Raw genomic sequence first — 17,771 nt, 5'->3', positions numbered from 1 at the left:
TTGTCTATCCAATATTGGAGGACCATTCTTTCAAGCTTTTTCATGCTACTTGCTGTGATTACTTTGGCATTTTCTGTGAGAAAGTAGAGATATTAACTGCCCAAGTGCCTACAGTTTTTGCTGTAGAGCATAACCATGGTTTTGCTGTGGATGGTCAGCTCTGTTTTGTGAAAGAGCTCTGGCCTACATCTCAGGTATGAGAGCCTGAATTAGAAGTGCTGGGAAAATTAAAAGGTATAAGAAGAAGCCTTTGTCCTTGCCTGGGAATTTAGTGTGTAAATTCTTCCTTTGCTCTGTTTTGGCTTAGGGAAATTATTTGGAGATTATTAGTTTTCTTCTGGTTTTGATCTAGTGATTTTTGGTGTGACAAAGAATATAGTCTGTGTTTTAATCTAATTATTTCTGATTCTCAGAATTGAGAGAATCAATTCCTAATTTGTTACTGGATGAAGACCTGCACTTTCAGCTAGTAAGACCATTTTGGCAGGGCTTATGTAACTTCAGAGTCGGGAGAACTTTAATTTTTATGTTAACTTACTCATTATAACTCACCCTCTGTTTTAGATTACCCCTAAAATTTCTCAGGATTCTTCTTAGAAATAATTTTTGAAAAGTTGGGGGGTTTTTAGTGTCTGAATTGTTAGGACACCAACTTGTAATAAACTTATATGGCAATGCAACTGTCCTGTTCTGTGACAAAGTTGTATTTTATCTCATTCAAAAATTATTCAAAGTCCCATTTCAAAGACTGTCTGTCAGTAATTTGTCTCTGCCACAACTTTGTTCTTCTGATGATTAAAGTTTCTCTTTTAAAATCCAGCCTAAAACTCTCAATCACTTAATATACATTTATTCTTATGCCAACTTTGGCCTTAAGTACGGTTGTTCTCCATCCCTGTTGTTATATTCAGTGTCTCAGATTTGGTTTTACAGACTAAATAAAGAAAGCTTCCTAGGTCCCTTCTCAAAAACTTCTTTTGTGACCATCATAGTAGCCCTTTCTGTACATACTTCAATTTGATTTTTTTTTTTCACTGAATATGGGTAAGTAGAATTGTATGGGATAGCCTGGATGAGGTTTTATCAGTGCCTTGCATGACCATATTAGTGTTTCCCTATTTCTATTGGAAATACCTCATTTGAAACACCCTAGTAATAGTAAGTTATTCTGCTTTTTAGCCTTTAGCTGATTAGTATAACCTTTCCAAAAAAAGACATGATTCCTTTAGAGATTACTGGTGCTTCTTTTCTCCATGTATTTCATACTCCTAGACAATAGGTGCATTATGTGTATTTTCTCCTTTTTATAAGTTTTACGAGAATCTGTAAGTTCCTCAATTTTACATTTGCTTGTTTAGATTTGCCTTCAAAACCATATTTTATTCTTTTTGTCCTGTTACTGCAGTGGTGGCTGAGGCCAGCCGCTTTCCCTGTCATCACTCCTCTTTCTTTTTTCCTACATTCTGCAGAGTTAATCTCAATCTTCACAGGTTTGGAAGTAGTGAGCTAACTGCTGCTAGAGATCCATCATGAAAAGGACAAAGTCTGTATGTGTCTGTTCTTTTACAGGCATGACAGTACAATTTTGTAAATAGCAAACATTATTTATCATTACTTTGCTAGAAAAGTACAGCTTTTTTTTTTCTTGTCTTGCACTTATTTTTTTAGTAATTTCACTTTCTGAACTATTAAACACTGTGTTTTTCTTTTTGATAGAGAAACTCATTGGCGTTCACTGTACTAATGGAATTAATAGAACTGGCTACCTTATATGTAGGTAAGAGTTGTATAAAAAACAGAAATCATTGTTCTCAAAAGAGAGTGTCTTTATATTAATTTGTCATCCCTTTGGGACAATAATATAATCGTATTTTTCTTTAGATATCTTATAGACGTTGAAGGCTGGGATCCAGAGGCAGCAATCCAAGGTATGTATACAGTTTGAACTAAGGCACATGTTGGGCTGTAATTCCCAATTACTACAATTGTATTCACAAATACTACAATTCTATTTTAGTATTTTAGAGTTATTTCATGTGCTGGCTTCCATAGAAGATTTTATTTGGCTTCATTCTATTCCAGGCAAGACTTGAGCATTAGAAAATTGACAGCGTAGTAGGAGTATGCTTCAGCTGCTTAAGATCTTTTTTTTTTCCTTTTGCTTTGAAGAATTTTCAGTCATAGGTTGCTACTGCTAGGAGTTTCAGTTGTTTAAAAAAGAATGCTGCAATGATGCCAGCTTGCTGAAGTATTTAATATCAAGTTAGAATTGTTTCAAATTCAGCATCTCATGGTGAACAGAAACTTGCCTTTCACATTTTTGTGGCTTAGTTTGAGCACATTTCATTAGATTTGTATCTTTTTTTCTTTAGCTTTTGGTGATGCTAGAGGTCATCGCATGGATGGTCTTGTATATCTCACAGATCTCAGAACACAACCAATGAGAAGGTAAACAAAGCTTTTAGTTGTATGCTTAAGATTTTCCAGTATGCCTGCTGGTATTTTTAAAAGTTCACTTCTAGTCATAAGCCAAAATTAACCCCCTCTTAAATGTTTAATATGCAACTACATATATATTTTAAGACTTCTGATACAAATAACATGAAATGCAGTGTACTTCTGTCTTCTTTTCAATTTATATTGTTCAAAAGTTTTTTTAATCTGACAAATACTTTTGAACATTGGTGTGATTTTATCATACTGTGACAAGTGTATTGAGTCTGTTTTCTCTCATTTTAAGCCGAAAGAAGCTGCTGCAAACATAAGCTTTATAAGCTCTATGATCTGCCTGCTGTTGTTGGCATGGTAGAACCAGATATTTTTTAAAAAATGGTAGAACAGTTTTGGGAATGAAAAAGTGTGGGGAAGTGGAAGATTGCTCTCAACTCCTCTGTTCATAGTAGTTGTATCCCTGGTGTGTAAGAATTTAATGCTTATCATACTCACCTAAGAATAGCTAACCTTTACAACTTCCTAAGTTATTTGTGCCAATGATATCTTGTAGCAGTAAATTGATTTAAAATTAATACCTGACTGATTTTCATCTTTTTAGTTTAATTTCATGCCCTTTGTTTTACTGCTATCGTTGTTTTGTAGTCGGTGCGTGATGAAGTTAGTCCCATGTCAAATTTTTTTAATAGGTATGGTGCTTATCTCACATCATTTAGGATGTTGTTCCAAGCTTACGAAGTTTAGGTATTCTCTTTGCTTTCCCTGCAGCCCTTCCCCAAATAAATTTACAAGATTAAAATTTGCTAAGTTACGAATGTCTGTAAATTTAACTTAACATACACAGATTTCTATCATTCTGAACTAAAAAATTTTATGTGGGTTTTTTTCTCTTTCAATAGTATGTTTTAAAAAAGAAAGCTTATGTGAGGTGTTTTTATTCTTCTTAGTAACCTTGGAATGGATGTATGGGATTCAGATGAAGATATTATTCCCCCACCACATGCAATGGAAGGACCTGTAGAGCGGTTCCCAAATGAAGATTTTCAGGGGTAATATGCTGAAACATGGAATTAAAAGCCAAAAAAACCACACGGGGGAAAGATAATTGTTTCTGGTTGAAAATACTATAGATACTCCAATTTAAAAAAAAATTTATGAATATAGCCTACTCATGCAAAATATATTTACAGAATTTGATGAAACAGTGAAAAGATAAGGCAAGGAAAGGGAATGTGTGCTATTAGAAGTCCGTAAGTAATCAGTTGACTTGGAAAAGTTTAGAGTTTTACTTTGCCTGTCCTTTATTATTCTCAAGTAATCTGTAATTATTTTTAATTAATTTGGAATCACTGGTTTTGCCCATTTAACAAGTGCTAGAGAATTACAATTGAATGTTTGCCACAGCTTCTACTATGACATTGGAAGTTTTATAGTCTTACAGTTTGGATTCTTGGTAGCTTTGATACCTATATATATATGCAACATCTTTCATATCAATTCTTGGTTAAAAAAACTTGTTTTCATTAATGACTTGTAGCACTTATGAGTATGATGTTCTATTTAAGATAAAAACTTCTTTACAGGTCTGGGAAAAGATTAAGAATTTATGATGACCACTCTCACAATGATTTGCAAGGACAGATACAGTTGAGAGATTTTGATTTCATCAGTAAGGGACCTGGACAAAGACGAAGACCATTTCATGACCATCAGACTCAGGACGATTTAAGAGCACCAATGCAGATGAGAAATTGGGACTACAATAGGGGACCAGGACAGAGGCGAAGACCCTTTCCTGATCACCAGTTTTATGATGATTATCAAGAAGACATGCAGCTGAAGGACCTAGACTTCAGTAACAAGGGACCTGGACAAAGGTTGAGACCTTTTCGTGGACACCAGTTTCATGATGATTTACAGGCAGAGAGACAATCGAGGGACACTGAATTTAACAGAGGCCATGGAGAAAGGCAGAGATCTTTTCCTGACCATTCATCTCATAATGATTTGCAGGAAGACAGGCAGTCAAAAGATTTTGATTTTGGTAGCAGGGGCCGTGGCCAGAGACGAAGACCGTTCCATGACCACCAATCTCATGATGAATTCCAGACTCAGATGCAGTTGCAAGACTTAGATTGTGTCAACAAAGGTCCTGGCCAAAGACTAAGATCTTTCCATGACTATCAGTCACACGATGACTTACAGCCACAGATGCAATTGGAAGATTTTGAATTTGTTAATAGGGGTCGTGGGCAGAGGTTGAGACCTTTCAATGATCACCAGCCTCGTAATGACTTACAAACAGAGATGCAACTAAAAGATTATGATAATATGGGTCCTGGACAGAGGCGCAGACCTTTTCATGACCATCAGCCTTATGATGACTTACAGGAACAGACTCAGTTACAAGATTTTGATTATGTTAGTAAAGGGCATGGGCAAAGGCCAAGACCTTTTCATGATCATCCAGGGCACGATGACTTGCCACGTGAATGGTGTTCAGACAGGTAAAGCATCCTTGAGCTGTAAGACCAGAAGTAGAGAATAGAACTGTAAACCTCAGTATCTTTAAATTAAATTTCAAATTAATTATTTTTTTAAATAAATTAATTTGAAATCAATGAATCATCCTTTTAAAATCACATATAAGTGATCGGTTAATTAACTGGTTTTATTTTGACTTACGGAATGGTTTGATGTAAGCTAGAGTGTTGCAGCTTTGAAAGCCAATGTTTCCTAAATTAGAAGGTTGTGCTTCTTTAAAGCTTATGTTTTTCCTTTGCCATTTTAGAGTCAGCTTGAAGCAAAACTCTTTGTTCCACTTTGTTTTGTATAGAAACTTACACTTAAAAAGCAATCCTCAAGACAGAAGAGGATATGAAATTTTATTTATGCCCTCGGCCGAATGGAGATAAACAGTAATGCTACACGGAAGTTTGACTTGCATTTGTTTATTCCACAAATTAATACTTTGTTAGAAATCCCTGTGCTTCTGAACTTGCATCATATTCTCCAAAACACAAATATCACTTATTAGTAAACCTGTTGGATTCTGACATAGTATTTCAAAAGATTTTTAATATTTCAGAACATATTTCAGATATTTGTTGGGCTAGTAAAGTTCCATTTAATTTCTTCCATGTACAGCTGAAACAGGATTTCATTACAATGAAGGATACCATTTTGAGGTGTTAAATTAATACAATTAAGACAGTTTTTATTAAAATTGTAAGTACATTTTAATTAAAAGTAAAAATATTTTTATTTCATTTGATAAATGCATATTTTTCAAAAGCTTACAACCATTGATACTCTTCTTAACATGCGATTCTTTCGGTTATTTGCAGAAGTCAATCCTTTTCTTCCCACGAAAATGTACCAGAACATAATTTCTCCTCATCTCCTTCACTTCACAGAGATTATGGGTCTGATAATGATGACTTTAACAGAAGTTATAGGTAAATATCAGATTTCATATATTGTTTTCTGACTTAGGTTTATACTGTTACTCCCCCAGTTTCCCAACTAAAAAATACAAATTAACCGCACAGTGTAAAAATTGATGTTAATATTTTTGCTTAAATGCAGTTTAAACCATTGAATCTGAACACTGAGCAAATAATGTGACTAATTTGTGGTCCATCTATATTGAGTGTGATTATGAAATGGTTTGAGAATCCCTGACATAAGTCATTGACATGACAAGCACAGTTCAAGCTAATGTACTACAAAATATGAAAAGCTATTGTTAGTAAGCAAAAAAGCAAAATATGGATGCTGTATTTAATGCTTAATTGCTGTCTACAACAAGCTAATGAGTTTTACTGTGAGGGATGATCAGCCACTGAAACAGATTGCCCAGAGCAGCTGTGACATCCCCATCCTTTGAGATACCCAGAACTCACCTGGACATGGCCCCTGCACAAACTCATCTAACTAGACCTACTTTGAGCAGGTGGCCCTAGGTACTTCTAGAGATTCTTTCCAGTCTAAATTAATCTATGGCTCAGTGAGGGAGAAGATTTTAAAATTACAAAGATTGTTCTGAATTGGCTTTATACACCACTTTATTTTACAAAGTAAGGAAGGTACTTAAGAGTAAAGAGAATCCAAAACAAAAAGTATATATATCGCATATGCATTTTTAGATCCTTCCATATATATTTTGTAGGAGAGTGATTCTTCTATTGCAGAAGAATTAATAATTAAAATATTTGGAGCTATAAATCTGAAGTGTATTATTGCCTGTTCAGACTATGTACTAGAGAGCTACTATTACATATTATTCACAGAAATGAAAACATAGGCTTAGGAGCAAAAATGGCCTCTAGGTAAAGAAACCTTTGGTAAACATAGAATTTTAATTAGAAACAGCACTTGAAAAAAAACATCTTCTAGTAGAATTACTTACTATAAAGAGCTGTAATTTTAATCACTAGAATTAAAAAAATAATATAAACAAGTTTACAAAATCCAGTAGAGAGGATTTTAATTTTAGGGCGTAAAAACAAGAATGAGGGTCTGAATTTTCTTTCAAGGTTACACAAGTTTAATTTCTAACGGTGACCACCAACAATAAATCAACTGTTTTATTTCTAAGTGTTCCACTGTTCATCTTTGTTCTTCTTACAGTAATCAACCAAATTGTCCTGAAGACAATAGGAGAATGCATCCCTCAGATGAATTTAATAGAGGAAAAAACAGATTTGCACCATATTCTTCACGAACAATGCATCCATCTTCATCTGTACACCAAGAAGATAGTTCAGTAGACTATGAAAGAAAACCTTTTCAAGGTGAAACTACCAGAGAGATGGAAAAAAGCAAAAGATTACCGGTTCTAACAGTTGATTACAATTATGGTCTGCCATTAGATTATGGACCTGAAGAGGAAGAGAGAACACATTATGATTTACCTCCAAGAGACCGCTACAACTGGAACTGAATAAAAAGGACAATGTTTGCTCAGCTTAGACTTACTTTTACCATTTTACTTTGTATGTGGACCTTTTTTTTTTTTTTTTTTAACAAATTAGGAAAATGCAAATTTCAGTAGTAGAGAACTGGTCTCTATTGTAAGATTAGCTTCTACTGATGTTTGGTTCTTTAAATTTATTAGGGTGTATTTGTTAAGTGTAGTGGAGACAAGGTCTCAGTACACATGGAATTAAAGTAGTCCTTCCTTTAGTGAAATTGGAACCCTGTACCTTAAAACAAACAACTTTCTGAGTGATTGTAGTTGTGTCTTTTGTTTTACATTTCTTTAAAATGTATGTAATTTCTGGATGCAAAAGTCATAATAAAATACTGCACTATCAGGTAGACTAGCATTGAGATTATAGAAAAAATACTATGAAATGAATGAAGCAAAGTTATATCCACTTCATCCTTTAATTTGAAAATACCAGTTTGAATTATTGCTAACAATCTCTGCAGCATTGCAGTTTAATTCCAGGGTTTCTGTACTATCAGCTGAACTAACCTAGTTGCACTCTTTTTTCATAGCAGAATTTTTTCCAGATTGCTAATAATGTGGAAGCAAATGGAGTTTGAATGCTCTAAATGTCAAACTTGCTTTTCAGTAATCTGAATATCCCATCCTGATTGTATATTTTTTCCTGATCCCATAAGTAATATGTTTCAGAATAGCCCAGTGTAAGTAAATTTCACAATTTTCTCAGCAGCACATCCAAATGAGGTAGCTCATATATCATCAGCTTGCCTGTCTCAACTGGCCAAGATCACTGGTGCCTATATACTTACACCTCCTTGTTTGTCAGTCATACCTGTCTTACTCTGCAGTTCTATTTTTTACTAGTTTCTTTTTACAGCACAGCAAAGTAATGTAATCAGAATAGAAGAATAACCTCTTCAGGTAAGTTACTTTTAAGAGTCGTGTATTGAATGGTGTCCTCTGAACTGCCACTTCAGTGGGTCTCGAGAAGGTGGTGCAACAAACAGTAACTAAATTCATGCCAGCAGCTGTACAGTAGCACCAAAAGCTCCTACAGTGGATAAAGAAATCTTAGTTCATAGGATGGAAAGCAGTATTAATGTAATACTTATGTAAATTTTTTAAATTACATTTTTCATTATTATTATTACATTTTCATAAATTAATATTTTTAAAAGGCATCACAGTAAATAAGGATAAAGCTAGACTATGATATTAAAATAATTAAAATGAATGCTAGATACTTTAAGTCATGCAGTTAAGAAACTGTCTCAAAAGCAGCGTAGCTGTAAAGCAAGAGGGTGTAGGTATACACTAGAAAACTGCAAAAAAAACCCGTGTTCATAGGCAGAACCCACAGAGCTTTTTTGCCTTTTAGCAGCAGCATAAACCCCAGATTTTCTGAATTCTTGGTTCCATGACTACTAAATAAGGACTAGATTTGAAAAGTGTGGAACATCTGGCAACTCCTCTTGTTTTGTAACACATGCAGAAAGTTCCCAAAATAAAAGGATTCTGTGGATATAAATTCAAACTGCAAATACTTCATTGCCTTTGCAACTGGTAGAACAACTTTGGCTTTGTTCATTGTACAAAGTAAATAGTTTTCTCATTTTCACAGCAGCTAGTCAGTTGTATTTGCCATTACATCTCTGATAGTGAGCCTCATTCATGTGGTCTCAGGTGGTGGAACTGAGCACTAAATGTTAAGAAAAGGCATTTCCTTCACTTGCCTTTTTAAGTGAGGGGTAAGCTGAGACTTTTTATCTAGGTGTCTTTATTTTGGAGGCAAGGAAGATCTGCAACATGGGCTACTATATTGCCAGATTCTTCATAAAAACAACAAAACCCCTGGTATTCTCCAGCAGGGAGCTAAGAATTAGGGACTGTTATTACAAGCATTTGGGGTGGTTTTTTATACTATATATGCAGTATTCATAAAGTGAATAAAGAGCAAACATTTGCCCTTCATATTTTGGTTTTGGGGTCTGAATTATGTTTTTTAGGATAGAAGTGACCCTACAGTCAGTCCTTCGTTACTTCAGACTGGGGGTACTAGGACTCCCTGGAGAGCTGAAAAGCTCGTGCACTGGAAAGCTCAGTGCAAAGAGAAATGTGGCATAAGGAGTTAGGATCAGCACTAGCTGTTACCATTCCTTGGTCAGTTCTTGCAGAACCCTTTGAGGGTTTAGATACAAACAGTCAGATGGCATAATTCCTGTTATCTGACTAAATAAACATCACTTTTGTAACTATGTTGCTTTTTTTTTCCAAGCAAAATTAATAGACACCATGTTTCCACAAATGGCCTTGAGATGACTATATGAAAATAGCCAAACTTCTGTTTGTATTTTTGGGGGTTTTGTTTTTGGGGTTTTTTTAGAATGTAGGATAAGGCTTTCCACCCTATTGTTCCTAATGGAATTAGGCAGAGCTAAGCCCACATAATACCTCACAAACTGTTACTGACATTTATCTCAAATGCCCCAGCTGAGTCATCACTGCATATTCACATCTGTAGTATTCAATTACTAATTGATCCACATGGTGGAGAATGAAATTAAATGAAATAAAATGCTTCTTGTTTTTTAACTGAATATTGTATTACAATGGCACTCAAAAAAAAAAAATTCACACAAAAATACCCCAACACTTTTTCTCTTATTTATTTCACAGTTCTACAAAAATGTCATAAAATCTTGCTGGCCTCTGTTGTGTATGTTCTCAGCAAACCTAGAAATACCTGTTGTTCTACCGCAGAGCAATAAAAAGCAAGACTTGGATGGACAGTGTTGGTTTCCCACCACCCTGAGTGTGAAATCTTGAAGAAAAACACAAGGATACAGAAAATCCAGGGGTAGCACAAAAGTATTTGAAGGAGTTGTAAGAGTTTTAATACATGTAACTATTGAACTCTGAACTCACAAAAGACTTTTTTTGTTGCTGCCCTGAAGTCATGATTTAATTGGAGGCCTGATTTTTATCAAGTGGTGAAGCCATGGGGCCAGCTCGCCCTGAGGTATGATCATACTGAGTTAGGAAATGTTCAGGTGGTTCCTGGGAAGTGCTGGGAGAAAGTTCAGATGAGCTCTATGCAGAAGGCTGACTCCCAAGAAGGACTTGGGAAAAACAGAGGTCAGCTCCAGCAGAAAACTAGAACACAGGGATACAACTAAACTCATACGTAGAAATCTGCCCCACATGTACAGCTAATTTAGTTTTGTGTGTGAAGAATAAACAGTTATCTTAAAAAGGGCTAGAGACGTTTGCGTGTGAGTATTTTTCTCTCAGCTGGGGCCAAAGGTAAATGACCTACAAGGAGCCTCAAGTACAATTAGGATCCTTTCCTGTTTATTTGCATCTAAAGTAACTGCTAGCAAGCTGCAGGCTTTTTTTTCATGTGCAGGAGTGATCAGTGATGTGTTACAATTCAAATTTGGGGTGCACTACTACTACAAGTGTGCTAGGACCAGCAGTTAAATGACCTGAGCACTAGCTTCTGAAGATCAGTTCCTTCTTAAGATGTCTCATGTGAGGCATCCAGAAATGCAGACCCCCAGAGATCATTTGTGGTTTAGAATCTGCTCCGTACTGGGGAAAGAAGGAATGTATTCCCCGTCTGGGGTTCAGCAAGGCAATGTGAATCCCTGGCCACTGTGAACAGCAGTTTATTTAAAATGTGTGTGCAAACAAAAAGCAATAGCTTCCATGCTGTTATCAACCCCTAGTGTTTGCTTCCTCTCCAGGCTGACTCCTACATGCTCCAGTTGTCAGCAGACCGTGCTTTACTGGTTCCAGTGGACAGCAATTACCAAACCTATAGTTCCCTTTCTTCTACTTGTGGGGAGTCAGAAAAAAACAGATGACAAAAAGGAACCAGGTGAGGAGGCAACTTGGTTCTCCTTCCTTCTGACATGAGAAGACAATGGGGGGTGGGGAAGTACAGGAAAAAAAATATTTTAAAAGAGAAAAAGTAAGGAGGAGGGAAAATGAAAAATTAAATGTCAACAGGAGAGAGTTATCAGTGTGAGGGAAGAAATGTGCAAAAGATGCATGCGTGAAAAGCTGGTGAAAGATCACTGGGTATAAAAAGAGGACACATGCTGGAGGAGGAGTTCCTGGCAATTTCTTATCTGGGTCTACTAGGCCGTGCCTGTGGCTCTGTGTGAGCACCATGCTGATGTAAATAACAGTTATCAAAAAAATACAGGAGCACTCAGACCTCTAATCCTGCAATAAAGTCATGTGGGAGCTTAAAACTAATTAAGGCCTCTTTTTAAGCTTTAAATCTAGTCTACGTGTAGTATAATATCCTGAATATATTCCCTCCAGAATCCAATGAGAATTTCAGACAAGTAAGAAACTACTCCACAAATCTGTTTCATACATTGAAAACAAGCTAGGTTTTTACTGGATATCAGGAATCCCATCATTTGTGGAATCTGAGAATCACATCCATTTTTTTTATTACAAATACATACCTGTCTTACTGCACACTTCCAGGACAGTATCAAAACACACTATAATGTTGCTATTACTGTACCCATCACACAAAACTTACGGTTATGAATTAAAGTGTAAAAACCAAATCTGAAGTAACTGCCTCTGTAAGAAGTACAGCAAGCAAGTCAATGCAGAGTCATACTGAAAGCAGGAGACATTTTCTCCTTTATGAGGAACATGCAGGACTGAATGTACCACAAAGGAAGGTGAAAGAGCCCCCAAGACAGATAAACTTAAAAGTTGACACAGATGAGGATGATCCTCGCGCAGTTCTTCAGAGCTCCTCTTCTAACAGAGAGTAGATTTTACTTCTCTCTGTTATACTACCAAGTATAGCAAGTTATACTACCAAGCAGAAGTCTATACAGCAAAATTAACCCTTTAAAGAGAAGATAAGAGAGTACAAGCTATTGTTGATATCTGTTAATCACATCTCAATCCATCTTTGGGATGCACATAGTAAATACAAGAAAGAAAGTATAAACTGGTATTGCAAAGGGAATGCTACAGCTGATTCACTGTTGTCTGTATAATGAGCACATTGCACACCCCAAATGAAAAATGGGACCACCATATCCTGGTATCTGCATCATGTTGGAGCTATTTAATAGCAATTCCGGTGAATGCTAAATTCTGATTTTAAAAAGTTACACACCAGAAATCTTTAGTAGGCCTAAAATATATTCTGAGAAACAGTGTTTACAAATTAAAATAAAAGAAAAACATTGTTTTCTATCATTTAATATAGGAGTTATAATAAAATAGAGAGAGAGCAAAGGATATGTTCACTACACTTGTTTTTAAATCTAATTTAAACTCATTAACTGTAGCAGAACTTGTGACGATGGCCACAGATTAGCTTTCTTTTCTATCTTTGAAAAGCAACAGCTTTTGGAAAGAGCTGGACTAGATGTGAAACCTCTGGCCCTGTTTATTCAGCATTATAGTGTGTTTCTGAATCCTTATGTCCCTGATGACAGAGGTGCTTTTCTATTTATGCTCTTTGTATTCAGTTTGTGCACACTGGAATTATATGCACTTTTTTTTTTTACTGCACAGGCTAATATCCCTCTTGCCTTAGCTCATGAAAAAAGAGCAATCTGACTACTGAAATTAAATAAAGAAAAAAAACTTAAGAGCCACATAAGCTTAAATAATAGAAAAACTTAATAAAAGGTCTCTGCTTGTTTCTCTCATGTTATTTTCATGTTGTGTTTTTCCACAGGTCTATGTAGAAAGACCTGCTGATTTACAGGAAAAGTTTGACCTCATTATTTCCACTTCTCTTTGTCTCTAACTGTGGCTCATTTTCACCTGTTACCTTGATCCAAAGAAGCCCACTTAGATAATTGACAGGAGCTTTACTCCCCTTCATTCTTCTTTCTGGATATGAAATACTGAATTCATTTTTATATATGTATGTGTATCTATGTATATATATGTGCATTTTAAACAAATATATAAATTTCTCTATATAAATGGAGATCTGTGCTCTCCTAAATGTCAGTGAGAGATCAGGTATAAAGATGCAATTGTCCATGTGAGTTACTATTGTTAATCTCCTAATACTTCAGAGTTCATAAGCGAGATTTAGTGAATGCACATGTACTTTAGTCACTTACTTGACATAGAAAGTGGTGTAGTTACTAATAACACCCTGCAGAGAGCGGTGAAATGAGGGAGAATTTTAATGTAAACATAAGAGTTTGCTTGGAAAAAAAAGAACAACTGTATGAAATGGATAGATTATACCATTTCCTAAAAAACATGCCCCAGGAACAATAAACTACCCAAACTATAAAATATTTATTTAAATCAGAGGCACAGATAACAGCTAGACAAAACTAAGAAACTTCCAGTTTTTATACATACAGTGTGTCCAAAGAATATCAGTAATTTAAGTCTTCATCCTTTATAAAATAGGGTGGAAAGTAGAACTCAGTTAGAAAATGAGAAGTTTGAGATCATGGAACTAAATGCTGGAGAAATTACAGACCATGGTTAACAAAAACAAGGTTGTTGTACAACCTTGTACAACAAGGTTGATTAGTTGTACGGGATATCTGTTTATAATGGAGACGGGCAAGGAGCACTGCTTCTGAACAAGTCCATGCAATCTCATGAGATAAAATCCCTGGGAACAGAAGATCACAAAAGAGAATCACAAGTTTTCTCTCTATATTTGTCATATCAGGAGCCTCTCATTCAGGAAAATTGTCATGAAAGTACAATGTTAAATATGATCAGAGGTAATGAAATCTAATGAGCTAATTATACAGCTCTGGTGACATTTGGAACCTTTTAGATGTTGGTGATTTTCACTAACTGGTTATTATTACAATCCTGTTTGATGTTGAGAAATTGGAGCCCAGCAAACTTTTTTTCACAAATGTTTCTAATCAGTGTTGTGGGTGGCAGTGTCTTAGCCCTGATTTGTCTCTCAGAATACAGCATTTCATTGGTATCTCTGAGGTGCTTTTTGTACTACAAAAGCTATCAGTCAGCACCCTGCCTCCAGCCACCATCACTTATGGTGAAGAACTTAAAAGGAAGACCATGTACAAGTTGCCACTTTTTAAGGAGGCTTTCAAGAAGGTTACGCAGCTAGTCAAAAATTTCCTTGGAGTAAAAATGAGACAATTAAAAGCATGAGAGTTGGCATGGAAACTAGTGAAGCTTGGATGATAAAAAATAAATACGCCTTTAAATAAAAAATAAGCAGAATAGCACTAAAAAGTATTAATTAGCAAGAAACAAGAGATTATTCAAGAAAAAAAAAAATTCTTAAGCAGTCAGAAATCTGATTTCAGTGACACCAGTAAAAAGGGGTCTAACCTACAGAGATAAAATGTAAAATAAAAACTAGGAAGATTAAATAATACTTGAAGAAGAAACACTTAAATATATAAAAATAAATAAGATTTTTAAAGTACATTAGAAATAGCCTACAAGATAACTGGTTAGTTTGCAGACCTCAGAACAGAAAGCATCAGTAAGAAATACACATTGCAAAGAACCTGCACAATTTACCTGCATGAGGTCATAATACATAAATTTATCTCAGAGCAATTTTTCCCCGAATAATCAAAATAATGATAGTGATTAAGACACCAGCAGAGAAGATGTCTGAACAAACTGCTAAGCAGGGACAAGCTTCTAAGACTCGTTTCTCTTCAGACAAGATTTCCAAGGGAATTTAGAAATCTAATAAGACAGCCACTAACATATGTGCAAACTATTATGAAAATAATCTTCTTTACCAGACTAGGAGGTATCAAATGTTATACCTACAGCTACAGAGAAGCTGGTGTGATCCTAAGCAATACAAATCTACAAACCTTCAGGACACAAAAAACTAACTGGAAAAATAAAACTAGAAGACTAGAACATGTAGAAGATCACGGTATGTCAGGTCTAATCGGGAAGGATTCCACCGGGAAAACTGTGCCTCTGTCATCTACTATTTGCACAGCTGTAGCACTTGCAGACTGCACCATTTTTTCCCTAGGCTCTGTAGACACACATAGCAAATAAGAAAGCTGCAGTCGCTATGAGTCTGAGGCTAAGCAATAAGAGTTCACAGGTGGACACAGTTGGCAGGAAGAGGAAAACAAAAATAACTGAGATCAGTGCAGGAAGTGATGATCATAACATACCAACTGACTGGAAATTATTGAATTTTATCTAATTTAGGAAAAGGTTTGAGAAAGTATACTGGCACACAGCAGATTTGCAGGGGGGATTCTTTCAATATACGCAAAAAGAAAATGCATGGCTACTCCTTGAAAAATGGGTCAAAAGAAAACGGGTGTGCAAAAAGTATTGGTATGACTTACGGAGCAGGTGAACAGATGCACGGACAAAGAAGAATTGGTTTTCATAGGATGTAGGAAAAGGATTGAGCAGAAGATACAGGTGAATAGTTAAGTAACGGTGTGCTTTACATAAACATCGCATCAAAATACAAAAACACATGGTGTGAAACTTGAATGAATTGTGGTTTAGTCCAGAATGGTAAGTCCTATTAGGTAAATAACAGATCATTCTTTCTGTCTTTTGCAGTTTGTTTTGCTTGGACTGCAGTTTATCACCATTTCAGCAAGTACTCAGTGCATAAGACCCACGACCAATATTTTCCCTGCACTTATTTTTATCAGGTAGGATAACCCCTATGGAGCTGTTCAAAACAAATTTTATTGCATGTTTGATGTGCCCTCTGCCTTGACTGCTATTAAAACAATGCACAAAATGTTTTTAAGGAAGCTAAGAGGAAATAGGGTGTTAGAATTGGAAATAGCACCTGAGGGTCATTTCAATAACGCCTACAGCAGGACAGGATGACTACTGATTCCTGGCTGAACAACTGCGGAAGTATTATCAGGGGTGTTTGCTATACATCCGTGTCAACAGCATTGAACACGCAAAAAAAATATATCCACTCACCCTCAGCCTGCTCCTTGCTGCTCCCTACCCCAACTCCCTGCCATTCCTCCCCATCACGGGGCTAAACAGCAGGCACCCCATCATGTGAAAACATGTACACGCATGGGACAGGAGGAAACATGTGTCTTGGACCATGGTGGGTCAGGGACATGGGCAGATGCACCTGCAACACATGATGGCAGAAAGGAAGGTGTACGTAATTTTGGAGTACTTCAGCAAGAGGCTCTTGGCTTCCAACTACACCCACTGTATTTCTTTGTGAATTCTGCTACAGGAGGCATATTGAGCTATCTAAAGGTAGTTACTATATCAGAGCCATGACAGGGAAAAGAAAAGGCATTATCTGGGTCATTGAGTGTGGCACTGTGACAAAAACTGTCTCTACCACTGAAAATGAAGTAAGTCAGTGGTTTGCTCTGGCCACATTATGTGGTGCAGTGGCCTTGGGCTGACTCATATTGCTCAGTGTTCGGTTGCCACTGTAATGCCAGCTCCAACAGGAGAGGGAACAGACAGGAAGAAGCAAACCTTTCTAGAGGACTCAAGTATAGGCTGGGCCCGCCTGGGTAAGGGTAGATTGAGGTATTATGTACCGGTGTCTTGTTTATAGACCTATAAAAAGACAGTGAATGTACAAATGGCATTAGTGTGTCTATTTGGGATATGCACGTTAGCAGGGAACGAACAAGCAAACCCGTACCTGAAGAGTGAACAACTGCAGGGAAAGGGAAACCAGTAGAAAGGCTGGGGCAAGCAGAAATAAATTCCTGTAGAAAGGTTTGGTGTGAAACACGCACAATGGGCCTTAGAGAAAACTTTACCATACAGTATTATGCAAATTCATGTATTTATGCAAGTTTATGCATCACTTACAGGAAAGAAAAGTCTGTGACTGTTTTTTCAACCGATCACATGAGAGGTTACATACGTCAGCTACACTTACGGCCCTGTCTGGGATCGTTAATTTAAGTGGTTAGTCGAAGGCCGACTTCTTAATCTGCGTTTCTCTGGATCCGATCGAAGCCGACGGCACGCGCTTGGAAAGCTCGGCCTGATTTCCCAAAAGCGAGGGGGCCCTGCGGCCAGCCGCCGGGCGGAGGGGACCGCCGCCTGCCAGCCTGGCGAACTTTAAACCCCGTTCTGCCCTACAGGCCGCCCGCAGCCCAGCCGGGCCGGCAGGACGGGCGGGCTGCCCCACTGAGGAAGGAAGCGGAAGGGAACGCGGTCGGTGACCGGGCCGCGCCGCGCGGAGCGGCGGCTCAGATGCCCCCTTGCTGCCTGGGGAGGGGGCTGGTGCCGGTTAATAAACCCTTGCGAGTAACCGAAGTGACCCGCGGAGAGGCCACCGCCGGCCCCGAGCGCCCGTCTCCCCGTGGAAGGGGGGGTGGGCCGAGGCAGCGGCGCAGCGAGAAGGACTGAG

General features: G+C 37.1%; 1 protein-coding gene and 1 long non-coding RNA gene across 8 annotated transcripts in view; one reads left to right on the top strand and one right to left on the bottom strand.

Moving 5' to 3' along the window:
• Window positions 1–8,350, top strand: part of LOC142030249 (uncharacterized) — a 25,408-nt gene extending 17,058 nt beyond the window's left edge. For all 7 annotated transcript variants that reach the window (XM_075026117.1, XM_075026118.1, XM_075026116.1 and 4 more), the window contains 7 exons: window positions 1,717–1,777; window positions 1,882–1,928; window positions 2,373–2,448; window positions 3,399–3,500; window positions 4,035–4,958; window positions 5,799–5,909; window positions 7,084–8,350. In XM_075026117.1, the coding sequence (XP_074882218.1) occupies window positions 1,717–1,777; window positions 1,882–1,928; window positions 2,373–2,448; window positions 3,399–3,500; window positions 4,035–4,958; window positions 5,799–5,909; window positions 7,084–7,396 (1,634 nt within the window). In that variant the 3' untranslated portion in view covers window positions 7,397–8,350. The remainder of the gene's footprint in view (window positions 1–1,716; window positions 1,778–1,881; window positions 1,929–2,372; window positions 2,449–3,398; window positions 3,501–4,034; window positions 4,959–5,798; window positions 5,910–7,083) is intronic.
• Window positions 8,350–17,771, bottom strand: LOC142030250 (uncharacterized). The gene is made up of 3 exons (XR_012650131.1): window positions 17,225–17,771; window positions 16,352–16,514; window positions 8,350–8,456 (listed from the first exon to the last, which is right to left on the bottom strand). It is a non-coding gene; the product is annotated as an uncharacterized LOC142030250 (long non-coding RNA).

Source organism: Buteo buteo, chromosome 4, assembly GCF_964188355.1.
Source record: "Buteo buteo chromosome 4, bButBut1.hap1.1, whole genome shotgun sequence".
NCBI classification, from domain to species: domain Eukaryota; kingdom Metazoa; phylum Chordata; class Aves; order Accipitriformes; family Accipitridae; genus Buteo; species Buteo buteo.
This window is presented reverse-complemented; position numbering and strand designations above follow the sequence as displayed.